We start from the raw sequence: 14,429 nt of genomic DNA, 5'->3' as shown, positions 1-14,429 counted from the left end.
ACATGTTGTTGAGAGAGATTAAATCACAAACGAATATCCGATATAATATTAAATGTAATAATAATGAAATATTTCTCCCAAAATGTATTTAATTTTTTAAAATCATTTATATTGCATCCTTAAGCCATCTTCAATGCTTTGGAACAATCGAATATCAATTCAAGACCCAAAACACTTGATCTCCAAGAGTACATACATGTGCATCAAGAAAAAAACTACTACGAACGTAAACTAGGGTTGTAATGACGTAAACACATTGTGTGTCCCGAATGGTACCCTATTCCATATATAATACACTACTTTATGCACTATACAGGGATTAGGGCGTCATTTGGGACACATCCAGTGACCTCCTGGAACCCTTTTGGTCATTTGACCATGCAAACATAGAAGCAGCTTAGCAGTGTAATGAAAATAACTAGCATAGATCTGGCTCTGTTGCTATTGTAGAAGACAGCAGAGGTATAAGGTATCAGACCGGGACAAATACATAGTGTAAAATACTTATGTAAAATACTTGTACTTGAAAGTATTTGTGTTGCACTTACGCCTAGCTTGGCGTTTGTACTTCTGGGACCATATTACATTGGTTATGTTCTACCGGTCCAAACTAAATTAAGTGCAGTATTTGAAAGTATTTGWAAGTATTTMATATTTGACCCAGGTCTGCAAGGTATCACAATATCTGATATGGACCTCATTCTCCTTTTAAGAAAATATATAAAAGGCTAATTCCTGGGAAACAATGAAAAATGTATGAGCCCAAATAAAATACACATATATATAGTATAATACAGTATACATTTGTCTCAATTGATTCATTCTTTTCTCATTTTTTTTTTACAAAATAGAAATACCTGAGATAAGAAATACCATATTGTTTAATAATAATAATGATGTACTGTAAAAAAGTTTGACACATTCTTTAAAAAAATCTTATAAAAAAAAAAAATCAAATGGCAGCATCAATTGATAATTGATATAAATGATCTTTTTTTTCTCTGAGTTCTCAAAAGGAAATAGTATAACGAACATCCACTCGGGGCTCTGGTCAAAAGAAGTGCACTACGTAGGGAATAGGGTGCCATTTCAGACGCAAGCCAAGTGTGATGTCATCGTTATCATACCCATGAAGTAGCCTACCCTGTCCTCTTTACAAACGACTCGTTTTTTTGATGTTACTCAGAGTCGTTCAGATGGTACAACGTTGCTTCACAATAGCCAATACAATACACACAATACCCAGCCAGAAATACAGTATGTATTGAGAATATTGAGTACTTATCTTTTTTTACTCTCTCTAAAAATCAAGTTAAAAAAAAAAAAAACTTTTGTTGTTGTTGAGCGTTAAAATTAACTCATAACCAAGCGTTTTCGCGAAAGCCACTGTCATGCACATAACTGTTAACTTTAAATCAACACGTGGTTTTCATTTTTTGAAATTGAAAAAWTKAKRTSKYYWTTTTMYWTMGGYKRTTWWRCRTRCRTTAAGCTCAATAAAAACTGTCTGTTTCTGGCATGGCTAYTGGAAGTAGGACTCGAGGGAACCACGGCGACGCACGTCGGTAGTCCAGCAGTGGAAGCCTCCTCCCAGGGAGTTGGCGTGGCGGATGTTCACCTTGACGGTCTCGATACCTGGAGAACGGAGGGAGGGAGCGAGGGAGGGAGGAGCGAGGAGGGAGGGAGCGAGGGAGTCAGATAAACCAGAGGAATGGCAGGTGTCAAAAGGTCTGTCTTGGAACTTTATCTGAACTAACTTAGACAAACTAATAACATCTATCAATCACTAAATAAAGATAAAGGTCAAGAACTAAATGGTTGAATCAAATACTTAGTGGAGGGATTATATATGAATAGGTCATAGGTCATACATGAAGGTCATATTCTACTCACCAAGGTTCTCAAACATCTTGTGGATGGTGTGCTCTTGGCATCACACATGACCCGTTTGGGGTCCAGCATCAAGACATTCATGGACAGCCACTTAGAGGACATCCACAGAGGGGTGATCTGATGGGAGAACAGGTAGATTTACTAACCAGACACTCATAGATATCGTCACACCATGAAAAGACCACACCGACAGTGCTGAGTATGAGTTTTCTATCAACAAATCAGGAAGTGTAGAAATAGGGTTGTCTTTTGTTGATAGGTGTCTTGAATTCCCAAACAACAACAACAACAACAACAACAACAACAACAACAACACACACATACATCTGGAATCAGAGGGGTTGGAGGTTTCACCACGGTCCAGCCGGCCTTCTCAAACATCTCCACCTGAAGGAGAGAAATCAGAGAGATGCTGTGGGTCAGACAGAGAGGTCTCTTCCCATGTAGCGTTTATCAGTTACAGCACCGCTCCACTAGAGGGCACTGCAGGAATGTATATACAGGGGAAAGGAAAATGGTCAGGAGGGTCATTTCTTGTTTTCTCTCTCCTCTCTCTCTCTCCATCCCTCCTCCCGTCTCTCTCTCCTCTCTCTTTCTCTCTCTCTCTCCTCTCTCTCTCTCTCCATCCCTCTCCCGTCTCTCTCTCCTCTCCTCTCTCTCTCTCTCTCTCTCTCTCTCTCTCTCATCCCTCCCATCTCTTTCCTCTCTCCTTCTCTCTCTCTTCCTTCTCCCGTCTCTCTCCTCTCATTCTCTCTTCACTCCCTCCCTATCTCAATTTCAATTCAATTCAAGCTGCTTTATTGGCATAAACATTGTGTCAATATTTCTCTCTCTCTCTCTCTCTCTCTCTCTCTCTCTCCCCTCTCTCTCCATTCCTCCCGTCTCTCTCCTCTCATTCTCTCTTCACTCCCTCCCTCTTCTCTGCACCTCTCTCTCTCCATCTGACTGACCTGACGACAGGGACGATCCGGGTTGGACAGCACCAGTCCCGGCCCGATGATGTTGAAGGTGGCGTCAATGTGCATGGGGTTGGGGTCCTTGAATGAGATGATGTGGACCTTGTAGTCGCGGAGCAAGATGGCGACGCATCCACTCAATCCCCATGTAGTTTGTAACCTGGAAATAGAGAAATAATGACTGGAATCAATCAACAATAAATTGTTTACACTTCTTATATAACAGTTCTCTAATATTTACATATTATTCACTTAGGTTAAACGTGGTTAAATGATACCTAATAATTGCTTAGTAATATCTAGTACTAATAATTATACACCATTTGGTACCAGGTAGTTACCAAATGTGTTGAATTCTTCAACAGCAAGTTCCAGAAAGTACCTATTGATATCATATCATTTCCTTGTGAATACCAGGTAAACACTTTCACCCACAGTGTGGGTGTAGCTGGTGGAAGTCAGGCGCAGGAGAGCAGAGATGAGTGGACAAGACACTTTACTGAGGCAATATATGAATAGAACGCAACCGCGTCACAAAAACAATGCCCTCAGAACAAGTGAGTTCGCCCTAAGTACAAAATAACAAAGTACAAAGTACAGGCTGTCAAAAAGCATGGGTGTCAAATATAACTCGGGCAAACCAGCCGGAAGAGTGCCAACCCGACAATAAACAATTACACACACAGACATGGAGAGAACAGAGGGTTAAATACACAACATGTAATGAAAGGAATGAATACAGGTGTGTGGGAAAACAAGACAAAACAAATGGAAAATGAAAGGTGGATCGGCGATGGCTAGAAGACCGGTGACGTCGACCGAACAAGGAGAGGGACCAACTTTGGCGGAAGTCGTGACACTGAGACATAAAAGAAAGTGTTGCATTACCCAATTAATTACCTTCACTAGTTAACACAGTGGTCCTACAGAGCACCCAATTCATTACCTTCACTAGTTAACCCGTGGTCCTACAGAGCACCCAATTCATTACTTCACTAGTTAACACTGTGGTCCTACAGAGCACCCAATTCATTACCTTCACTAGTTAACACTGTGGTCCTACAGAGCACCCAATTCATTACCTTCACTAGTTAACACCGTGGTCCTACAGAGCACCCAATTCATTACCTTCACTAGTTAACACTGTGGTTCTACTGAGCACCAAATTCATTACCTTCACTAGTTAACACCGTGGTCCTACAGAGCACTCAATTCATTACCTTCACTAGTTAACACTGTGGTCCTACAGAGCACCCAATTCATTACCTTCACTAGTTAACACCGTGGTCCTACAGAGCACCCAAATCATTACCTTCAATAGTTAAAACTGTGGTTCCTACAGAGCACCCAATTCATTACCTTCACTAGTTAACACTGTGGTCCTACAGAGCACCCAATTCATTAACTTCACTAGTTAACCACTGTGGTCCTACAGAGCACCCAATTCATTACCTTCACTAGTTAACACTGTGGTCCTACCCAATTCATTACCTTCACTAGTTAACACTGTGGGTCCTACAGAGCACCCAATTCATTACCTTCACTAGTTAACGCCGTGGTCCTACAGAGACCCAATTCATTATCTTCACTAGTTAACACTGTGGTTCTACTGGAGCACCAATTCATTACCTTCACTAGTTACACCGTGGTCCTACAGAGCACTCAATTCATTACCTTCACTAGTTAACACTGTGGTTCCTACAGAGCACCCAATTCATTACCTTCACTAGTTAACACTGTGGTCCTACCCAATTCATTACCTTCACTAGTTAACACTGTGGTCCTACAGAGCACCCAATTCATTACCTTCACTAGTTAACACTGTGGTCCTACCCAATTCATTACCTTCACTAGTTAACACTGGTGGGTCCTACCCAATTCATTACCTCACTAGTTACACTGTGGTCCTACCCAATTCACTTACCTTTCACTAGTTAACACTGTGGTCCTACCCAATTCATTACCTTCACTAGTTAACGCTGTGGTCCTACAGAGCACCCCAATTCATTACCTTCACTAGTTAACACTGTGGTCCTACCCAATTCATTACCTTCACTAGTTACACTGTGGTCCTACCCAATTCATTACCTTGAACTAGTTAACACTGTGGTCCTACCCAATTCATTACTTTCACTAGTTAACACTGTGGTCCTACCCAATTCATTACCTTCACTAGTTAACGCTGTGGTCCTACAGAGACCCAATTCATTACCTTCACTAGTTAACACTGTGGTCCTACCAATTCATTACCTTCAACTAGTTAACGTGTGGTCCTACAGAGCACCCATTCATTACCTTCACTAGTTAACACTGTGGTCCTACCCAATTCATTACCTTCACTAGTTAACACTGTGGTCCTACAGAGCTGGTCCGTACGTAGGCTCTAGGCCTGTATGTAATTGTGTTAATTAGTGGCTCTGAACTTGGTCATTGACAAACAATAAAATGCCTCAAAGGGAACTCAATGTGTTCAGTGACCCAGGGATCTGTCTAAACACCAGGTGTCTGTTCTGTTGGCTTGCTTCTTGCTACAGACTGGGGATCTCTATGCAGCTAGGCAGGGTAGGCTTCTGTTGGGCAAGTTCTGCATCCCTCAACTATTTGGTCTCTTTATTAGGTGAACTGTAGCTACACTATAAGGCCAAAACAACGACACCTGGTCGTCCAACATCTCATTCCAAATTCATGGGCATTAAAATGGAGTTGGTGCCTCCTTTGCTGCTACAACAGCCTCCACTCTTCTGGGAAGGATTTTCACTAGTTGTTGGAACATTGCTGCTGGGACTTGCTTTCATTCAGCCACAAGAGCATTAGTGAGGTTGGGGCACTGATGTTGGGCGATTAGGCCTGGCTCGCATTAGGCCAGGGCCAGGGCTCTGTGCAGGTCAGTCAAGTTCTTCCACACCGATCTCAACAAACCATTTCTGTATGGGCCTCGCTTTGTGCACGGGGGTATTGTCATGCTGAAACAGGAAAGGGCCTCCCCCAAACTGTTGCCACAAAGTTGGAAGCATAGAATCGTTTAGAATGTCATAGTATGCTGTAGCGTTCAGATTTCCCTTCACTGTAACTAAGGGGCTTGAACCATGAAAAACAGCCCCAGACCATTATTCCTCCACCAAACTTTACAGTTGGTACTATGCATTCGGCAGGTAGTGTTCTCCTGGCATCCGCCAAACCTAGATTCGTCCGTCGGACTGCCAGATGGCGAAGCGTGATTCATTACTCCAGAGAATGCGTTTCCACTGCTCCAGGGTCCAATGGCGGCGAGCTTTACACCCTCCAGCCTGACGCTTGGCATTGCCCATGGTGATCTTAGGTTTGTGTGCAGCTGCTCGGCCATGGAAACKCATTTCATGAAGCTCCCGATGAAAGGTTATTGTGCTGATGTTGCTTCCAGAGGCAGTTTGGGAATCAGTAGTGAGTGTTGCAACTGAGGACAGATGATTTTTAAACGCTATGCACTTCAGCAGTCGGTAGTCACGTTCTGTGAGCTTGTGTGGCCTACCACTTTGCGGCTGAGCCGTTGTTGCTCCTAGACGTTTCCACTTCACAATAACAGCACGCAGTGGGATACACTACTCTAAATCAGCATGTTATGTAAAACCCGCTTTGAATTAAAAGCATCGTCTGATACGTGGCATAGATATGGGCTCGGTCGTGCTTATGGCCGTTATCTCATATAGCATGCCATTATAAGTCGTAGTGACATATTACCTATGAGTATTAGGCCCTAAACACATGGGTGTTGTATATTACCATGAGAGTAGGCCCGCAATTTTAGTGTGTGTTTGTATTACCATGAGATTAGGCCCAAGAACAGGGTGTGTTTTTTACCTCATGTGGGCAAGGGGCCATTTTAAAAGATACAAGTACATACATGATAACATAAAGATGGCTGTGGATACCCCCCCACCCCCACCCACACTCAACCTGTCCAGTTCTCTGGCTTTCTCCTTAAACTGAGACTTCATAACATAATGTCTGTAGACTAACCCCCCCCACCCCCCCCACTCCAACCTGTCAGTTCTCTGCCCTCTCCTTAAACTGAGACTCATAACATAATGTCGTGGATACCCCCCCCCCCCCACCCCTCCAACTGTCAGTTCTCTGACCCTCTCCTTAACTGAGAACCTCATAACATAATGGCTGTGATACCCCCCCCCCCACTCCAAACCTGTCAGTTTCTCTTGGCTCTCCTTAACTGAGACTCATAACATAAAGGCTGTTAGACCCCCCCCCCCCCCCTTTGTTTATTAACCTGCTGCTCTGACTCTGAGTTTATTCTATGCATAGGCCACTTTAACATGCTCGACTAACATAACCTGTACCCCCTGAACTTGTTGGTAACTCCCCTGTCTGTTGTTTTTTTATGTAATTTTCTTTTTTGATTTGGTGTTTTTTTTACTTTATGTTATCTTATTTTTTACTTAACTCTATTTCTTCGGAATCTGCATTGTTGGTTAAGAGCTTGTGAGGTAGCAATTTCACGGTAAGGTCTACACCTGTTATAATTCGGAGCATGTGACAAATACATTTTATTTGAGGTATCATTTCGGGCCCCCACGCCCGTGTTGTCTTTAACTTCTCACTCTATCCTCCATCTTCCTCTTTCCTTCCAGGGCCGGCTTCCTCTCTCGAGTGGAGCCGCTGCGTGTAACGGGGTGATAGTCCTCGCCTGATCAAATGATGTTGAGTGTTTGTGTTATATATGGATGTTCTCGCTCTTGCCTCGTCCAATATTCCTGTGCTTCCTGTTGAAGTGAACACTCCCCTCGCCCCCTTCACTTCCGAGATTCTTAGTGGTTTCGGTTTCTCTATAGGTCTGTCCTCTCCATGCGGATTCGGATTTCGTATCACTGGGGTGGACAGAGTGTTGTGCGGTTGAGTGGCGCATATCGGGAGCTTCTGCTTTTTTTTTTCTCCTCAGCAATCACCCTCTATGTGTGTGTCTATTTCTGTTTGAATCCCGGGGGAGAAGCCTGCTGCCTTTGGCAACAGCTAAATGGGATCCTATGAGTGAATACTCTTGGATTGCTCCATCTGTCTTGTTTCCTCCTTTCTTCTCTTTTTGACGTCTCCTCTCTCCCTCTGTGTGTGTGTGTGTGTGTGTAGAATTCATTCATTGGGCCGAGCTCATTAAAGTCTCTCCAGCCCAGTCCGGCCAGTCTGTCCAGTACTAGTGCCGGCATCCATCACCACCCCACCCGCCAGCCAGGACACTCTTAGCGGTTGGGCGCTCAGCACCGCCCCTCCTCCTTCACCAACCACCCTGCGGAGGGATGTGCCCCCACTCCAGGAACCTCCCGCCAGGGCCAGAGCAGGCTCCTGCTGCCGAAGAGCCTGTCTCTCCAGCCAGGAACCTGGCCACGCTACTGTGTGAGATCATCCGGGACGCTGACCGGCCCAGAGTCGGCCCCTTCGACTCTGCAGTGTTCTCCACGGAGGTGGGGAGGCTCGCGTTTGGCCGGGTCCTCAAGCTCCTTCAGCTCAGACGGGCTGGAAGGAGGACACCGCTAGGGGCCAGACTCCCTGAGATTGGGGCCCACGTTTGGAGGTCGCCCTCTACGAGAAGACAGAGGCCCAGCGCCTCTGATAGCTGAGGGAGCCGACCAAGCTACCTGTGCTGCATGAGACCACAACACGCAGGAAAAACTACAGAGCTACAGGATCTAATGGAAGCTGGAGGAGGGAGAAGTTTCAGGAAGGAGGGAGACTGTATGGGCTTGGCTCCTCTCTCCTCTTCTGGGGTGCCTTTTCTCTTCCGGGTTTTTTTTCTTCTCTACGGGCCTGAGAGAAGGCTGGCTGGGACTGATGTTAACCTAACCAGGCCTATAGCTTGAGAACTCACTGTTCACTGGATATGGAGCTGCTCTGCCGGACAGATTTTATGGCCTTACCGAGCAATGGCCCGCCTATTGCGTGGGCTTGCGGTTGACTAATTGGGTGAATGTTATTTATTTTGTCAGTGTGAATTGTGAGGATTTGCGCCTCGACCTCCTTGGCCCTTGATATACGGCATATTACTGTTCTCTATGTCTGTGATAAATCAGGTTTTTGAAAAACTGCTTGACATTATGATATACAGGAGAGATTTTTATTGTGTGCTCTCGTGCCTTTTTCTTTGCCAATCTCTTTGCTGGATTGGTGGCTAGTCCACCAGTTTACAGTTGTGCTCTGTGTGTATACTAATCTTCACTGTCCCTTACTTGATTTGGTGTTTCTTATTCAACTTCAACTCTCACCGCTCCATCCTCATTAATATTCACCGGAGGAAGAGAGCCCTCCGAAATCAAGCTGGAGGAAGAAAAGCGCGAGGAGCTGAGGAGGGCTTTTCTGTTTCTCAGTCTTTAACCTGTCTTTCTCAGGAATACCAAACTTCATTCTGAACAACGGGGCACCATATGCTCGAGGACCTGCTATGATAACAAATGCATTCCGTGATGGCGGTCCGGTGGATATAGTGGAGAAGGGTTCCGGCAGGGCGAGCCTCCTATAAGAATTGAACAGTGGCCCTTTGCTTCGATGTTTGTTATGCCTGGCGTTGTGTGTGGAGGCGTTTGTTGACTGTAGTTTCACATGATGGAGTATGTCTGGAAGGGGAGTGTTTTACCGGGAGATTTGATGATTAAAAGAGGTGGGTGGGGGCGTTCACATGTAAACCAGTATGAGCCCAAGTGTGAAATGTCTCGCTACATGAGTATTCTATACTAAAGATTCTCACTCGTGTGGCTAGCTATTTATTCTTTTCCCAAAGCCTGGAGGATGGATGCCCCCACTAAAGGCTAGTATCTCCCCACTTATCAATCATCCAAATCAGGAGAATCCAAATCTGACCCACAACAAAAACTGCATTCAGAAGCCAGCGTTCACTGCATTTGGTGTTGTTCACCTTTGAGAGAGGAGTGGAGATGTGGAGGTGTAAATGGGTATAGCTCCAAAGAATGCAGAGGGGCGGAAGGAGGGAGAGTTTGTGCATGATTCAAAGCACCTTCGGGATGGCTCTGAGTTAAATGTGTTGGTGTGAGGAGCTGCTGTGAAAGCTCCATGGGAGTAGAGAAAGGGACAAGATAAGGGTTATGGAAAAATGGTTTGTTAATCGGGTCAATAACGAGACAAATGAATAAAACATACAGAAGTTAATGTTACCTTCCTCTGGCGTACGACATAAGACACCTGAGACATTGGTAATTTCATGGGATGGTGTCGTAGGTAGCAAATCAGCACACCCTTCTCATTATTTTGGATTTAGTTTTAAAAAAATAAAAAACCAGATTGCAGAGACGCTGCATGTTGAGCGTGACGCGGGCACAAACAGTAACCAAGGGTAGGAAGTGTGTTAAAAACACCATCGCGCCAACTAAATCCTAATGGGAGTTGAATTTGGGCGGTCGGCTGTCATGTGTTCTGTATTTAAGGCCAAAGGTATCAACGGGAAGTTTTAAAAGTCGATTTGAGAAGTCGAACGATCTGATTACGGATTTCAAAACGTGTCCAAATTTTCTTGAAGGCAGCAACAACGTGAGTTTAAAAATAGGAAGGGAGGTGAGGGAAACGGCGGAGCGATGCCGCAATGCAATGCTTTTTTCATAGCAACAAAAGCTCCCTCAAAGGGATGGAGTTTCTGATTCATACCTCCGAGCACGGTTGCCAGGAACCTTGGCTCAAGAGGAGATAGTAAAAATAAATAATGATTAAAATGTGAAGATTGTGTTTTGGGATCACAGGATTTCTCTCTGGGTTGGGAGAAGAAAAGAGATTCTACTTTTAATTTGTATCATAATGGCTTCAACATTGTCTTAATGGATACAAACATATTGTGGAATTTTCATGTTTTTTTTAACCCCTCCATCTTTGGGTAATATTGGAAAGATAAAGTCCATTTGCTTTTTAATGTGTTCAATGGAAGAACTTATGGATCACGTACTGCTTCTTTAAGGAAAAAAGTGAACTTATCTTTTTTTTAAAAATCATTATTCATGACCCGGCCTTTTTGAAATATAGATATCTTGGTGTTTTTGTATTGCATCAATCTTTTTTCCTCAAATAAAGATTCATTTTATTCTTGATTAGTGGGGATTTTCCTGATTGGTTTGCATGAGACATTGGGGATATAGGTGAGTTTATGGCCAAGGGTTCTCCACAATGAGTGGCCCCTGGGCTGTTATTTGGCCCGCCGTGTGGTTTTATTTTGTGCCAATCCAATTTTCATGAGCAAGAAAATGTTGCATGTGTTTTACACTATAAAAAAAATATAAAACAACCAAAGGAAATCAGCTTCCACAAATTATTTAATTTTGGAATCTATTCCGCCAAGTATCCGGGGCCCACAAGCATATATAGGTCTGTGATCGTATACATAATGTATGCAAGGTTTGAAATATTAATGTTTGGGCTTCTTGCAGTCAATTTTGCAATTTACAAATGGATTTTGTTCATTACGTTCCTGCCCCCTGAGGACATCCACTTCAAGTATATAAATAAAATAACGTCCCCGCAGTGGAATTAGTTGATGATGCTGGTTTATGCTATAACAGGAATAGGAAAGAAAGTAAAAGCCCAAGCAAAAATATATTGTTTTTGGTACTTCAAATAAATGCAAATGCGGAAAAGATTCTGTCTTGCAATGAATTTTTTGGTTGACATAAAAAGAACGGACATATGATGACAGCTGGCAGAATACCACATGTGAATACATAAATTTTTTTTCTCAACAAAACAGAAAACCAAAAAGTCCTTTCGATCGAGAAAAATGGAACACTGATCAAATGGCAAACTGCATTCACAAGGAAGATGAACATCATAAAAACAATGATATGCTACCCCAATAGTGCAATTTCTCCACTGGCAGTCCAAACAGGAACCAACCCATTTACTGGGTGAAACAGACAGACACAGAACAATAGGAAGGAAATTACCACAAAACACCGATAAAGCAGTAGGGGTGTCTTCTAGTTTTAAACACAGTGTTAAGTAAGAAGAGAAATTGTCATCAATGACTTTGAAATGATTTTCCAGATGGTACATATCTGATGCGGTCGACAGAATATTGGAAACATTAATGATAATCAAGATCTGCATATCAATCCCCAGAAATGATGCCTATTTGATATTTAAAACCTCTCTAAGATTTGCCCTGTAAAGTCTCAAGTTGACATGAAGCCTTAATCAATGCCAAACTACACCTATGAAAATGAGGTGTACATTTGTTGAATTAATTTCCTTTTTTCAGTCACTACAAGCAACTGTTTAGGTTTCAATAACAGACACAATTTGACATCAACCAGAGATGAAATAGAACAACTTGAGGTAACTTTCTACTCTACAAAGTTGTTACATATTTAAAATAAATACATAGATGCAATCCACATTGCCAAATATGCCATAAAATAACATACATTAACCGATTACAGTATTGAATCATTTGAACATTTCCCTGTATTAGCCTGAATTTTTAGAACATCAAGGATTTAGACTAGTGCATATCAAATATCATCATCACCCTCCTTGGAAATTCCTTCACACTTTTATTTTTTTTATCGACACAAAATACTCTCAATATAGCATATAATAATAACATATATATATATAACACATCGACAGTTGAAGTTTACATACAACTTAAGGTTGGAGGCATTAAAACTCGTTTTTTAAACCACCCACACATTTCTTGTTAACTTATAGTTTTGGTCAAAGTCCTGTTAGGACATCTACTTTGTGCATGACACAATGTAAATTACTCCAACAATTGTTTACAGACTGGTTATTTCATTCACTTATAATCATGAGCATGGAAACTCCAAGAAAAATTATGTCCAATGATTTAGAAACTTCTGAATAGGCCATATTGTACATAATTTGGAGTCAATTGGAGATGTTAACCTGTGGATGTATTTCAAAGGTCCTACCTTCGAAACTCTAGTGCCTCTTTGGCGTGACAATCATGGGAAAATCAAATGAATCAGCCCAAGACCTCAGAAAAACATTGTAGACCACCACAAGTCTGGTTCCATCCTTGGGAGCAATTTTTCCAAATGGCCTGGAAGGATACCACGTTCAATTCAATAATTTTGTTACAAACAATAGTACGCAAGTATAAACACCATGGAAACACGCAGCCGTCATAACCGCTCAGAGAAGGAGACGCGTTTGTCTCAATAGAGAATGAATGTACTTTTGTGCGGACAAGTGCAAATCAAAATCCCAGACAACAGCAAAGGACCTTGTGAAGAATTGCTGAAGGAAAACAGGACAAAATATCCATTTTCCACAGTAAAACGAGTGCTATAAATACGCAAAGAACCTGAAAGGCCCGCTCAGCAAGGAAAGAAGCCACTGCTTCAAACCTGACAAAGCCAGACTACGGTTATGGCAACTGCACTGGGGAAATGTCTCTGTGTCTGAATGAAAGAAAATAGAAAACCGTTTGGCCATAATACCATCGTTAGTTTTGGAGGAAAAAAGGGAATGCTTGCCAAGCCGAAGAACACATCCCAACGTGAAGAACGGGGAATGGCAGCATCATGTTGTGAGGGTGCTTTGTTTTAAGGAAGGGATCTGGGTGCACTTCAGCAAAATAGATGGACACAATGAGGCAGGAAAAATTATGGTTGGATATATTACAACATCTCAAGAATCAGTAACAGAAAGTAAAGCTTGGGTCGCAAATGGGTCTTCCATGGACCAATGAAATCCAAGCATACTTCAAGTTTGGTGGCAAAAATGGCTTAAAGGAACAACACTATGTCAAGGTATTGGAGTAAGCCCAATACCAAAGCCCGACCACAATCCTAATAGAAACATTTTGTGGGCAGAAACTGACAAAAAGCTGTGCGAGCAAGGAGATTCTAAACTAACCTGACTCAGTTACACCAGCTCTGTCAGGAGGAATGGGCGCAAGATTTCACCCAACTTATTGTGGTAAGCTTGTGGAAGGCCTCTCCGAAAGTTTGACAACAAGTTTTAACAATTTAAAAGGCCAATGCTACCTAATTCTAATTGAAGTGTATGTAAACTTTCTTGACCCACTGGGAAATGTGATGGAAAGAAATAAAAGCTGAAATAAATAATTCTCTACTATTATTCGGACATTTCACATTCTAAAAATAAAAGTGGTGATCCTACCTGACTATAGACAGGGAGTATTTTACTATGGATTAATATGTCAGGATATTGGGTGAAAAACTGAGTTTAAATGTATTTGGCTAAGGTGTTTTGTAAGACTTCTGACATCAAACATGTATATATTGGTTTAATGAATTACTAATTTTTTTAACCTTGTCAGATAAAGTATTTACAGCTGTGAAGTCTTCTTGGGTAAGTCCCACTTCTAAGAGCTCCACTGCACACAACTCGATTTTTGAAAATTATTATATTTCCTAAACAGTAAAATTTGTTTCAGCTCTGTCAAGATGTTTGGTTGAATCATGGCTAGACTATGCAAATTTTAAAAAGCTTGTCATAGAATTTTTCAGGCAGAATTTAAGCCAAAACTAACTTGGCCACTCAAGCAACATTCTACTGTCTTCTTGGTAAGCAACTCCAGTGTATATTCGAGCCTTGTGTTGTAGGTTATTGTCC

General features: G+C 42.3%; 1 protein-coding gene across 1 annotated transcript in view; it reads right to left on the bottom strand.

Annotated features, from left to right (window-relative positions):
• Nucleotides 1-83: 83 nt before the first annotated feature.
• Nucleotides 84-14,429, bottom strand: part of gatm (glycine amidinotransferase (L-arginine:glycine amidinotransferase)) — a 19,403-nt gene continuing 5,057 nt past the window's right edge. Inside the window, 7 exon segments of the mRNA XM_070439856.1 lie at nt 84-1,635; nt 1,894-1,929; nt 1,932-2,010; nt 2,218-2,280; nt 2,844-2,960; nt 2,962-3,009; nt 8,252-8,348. Coding sequence (XP_070295957.1) covers nt 1,523-1,635; nt 1,894-1,929; nt 1,932-2,010; nt 2,218-2,280; nt 2,844-2,960; nt 2,962-3,009; nt 8,252-8,348 — 553 coding nt within the window. The 3' untranslated portion in view covers nt 84-1,522.

The sequence above is a fragment of the Salvelinus sp. IW2-2015 genome, unplaced genomic scaffold (assembly GCF_002910315.2).
Source record: "Salvelinus sp. IW2-2015 unplaced genomic scaffold, ASM291031v2 Un_scaffold1978, whole genome shotgun sequence".
Taxonomy (NCBI): domain Eukaryota; kingdom Metazoa; phylum Chordata; class Actinopteri; order Salmoniformes; family Salmonidae; genus Salvelinus; species Salvelinus sp. IW2-2015.
The sequence above is the reverse complement of the archived record's forward strand: the minus strand, read 5'-3'. Positions and strand labels throughout refer to the sequence as shown.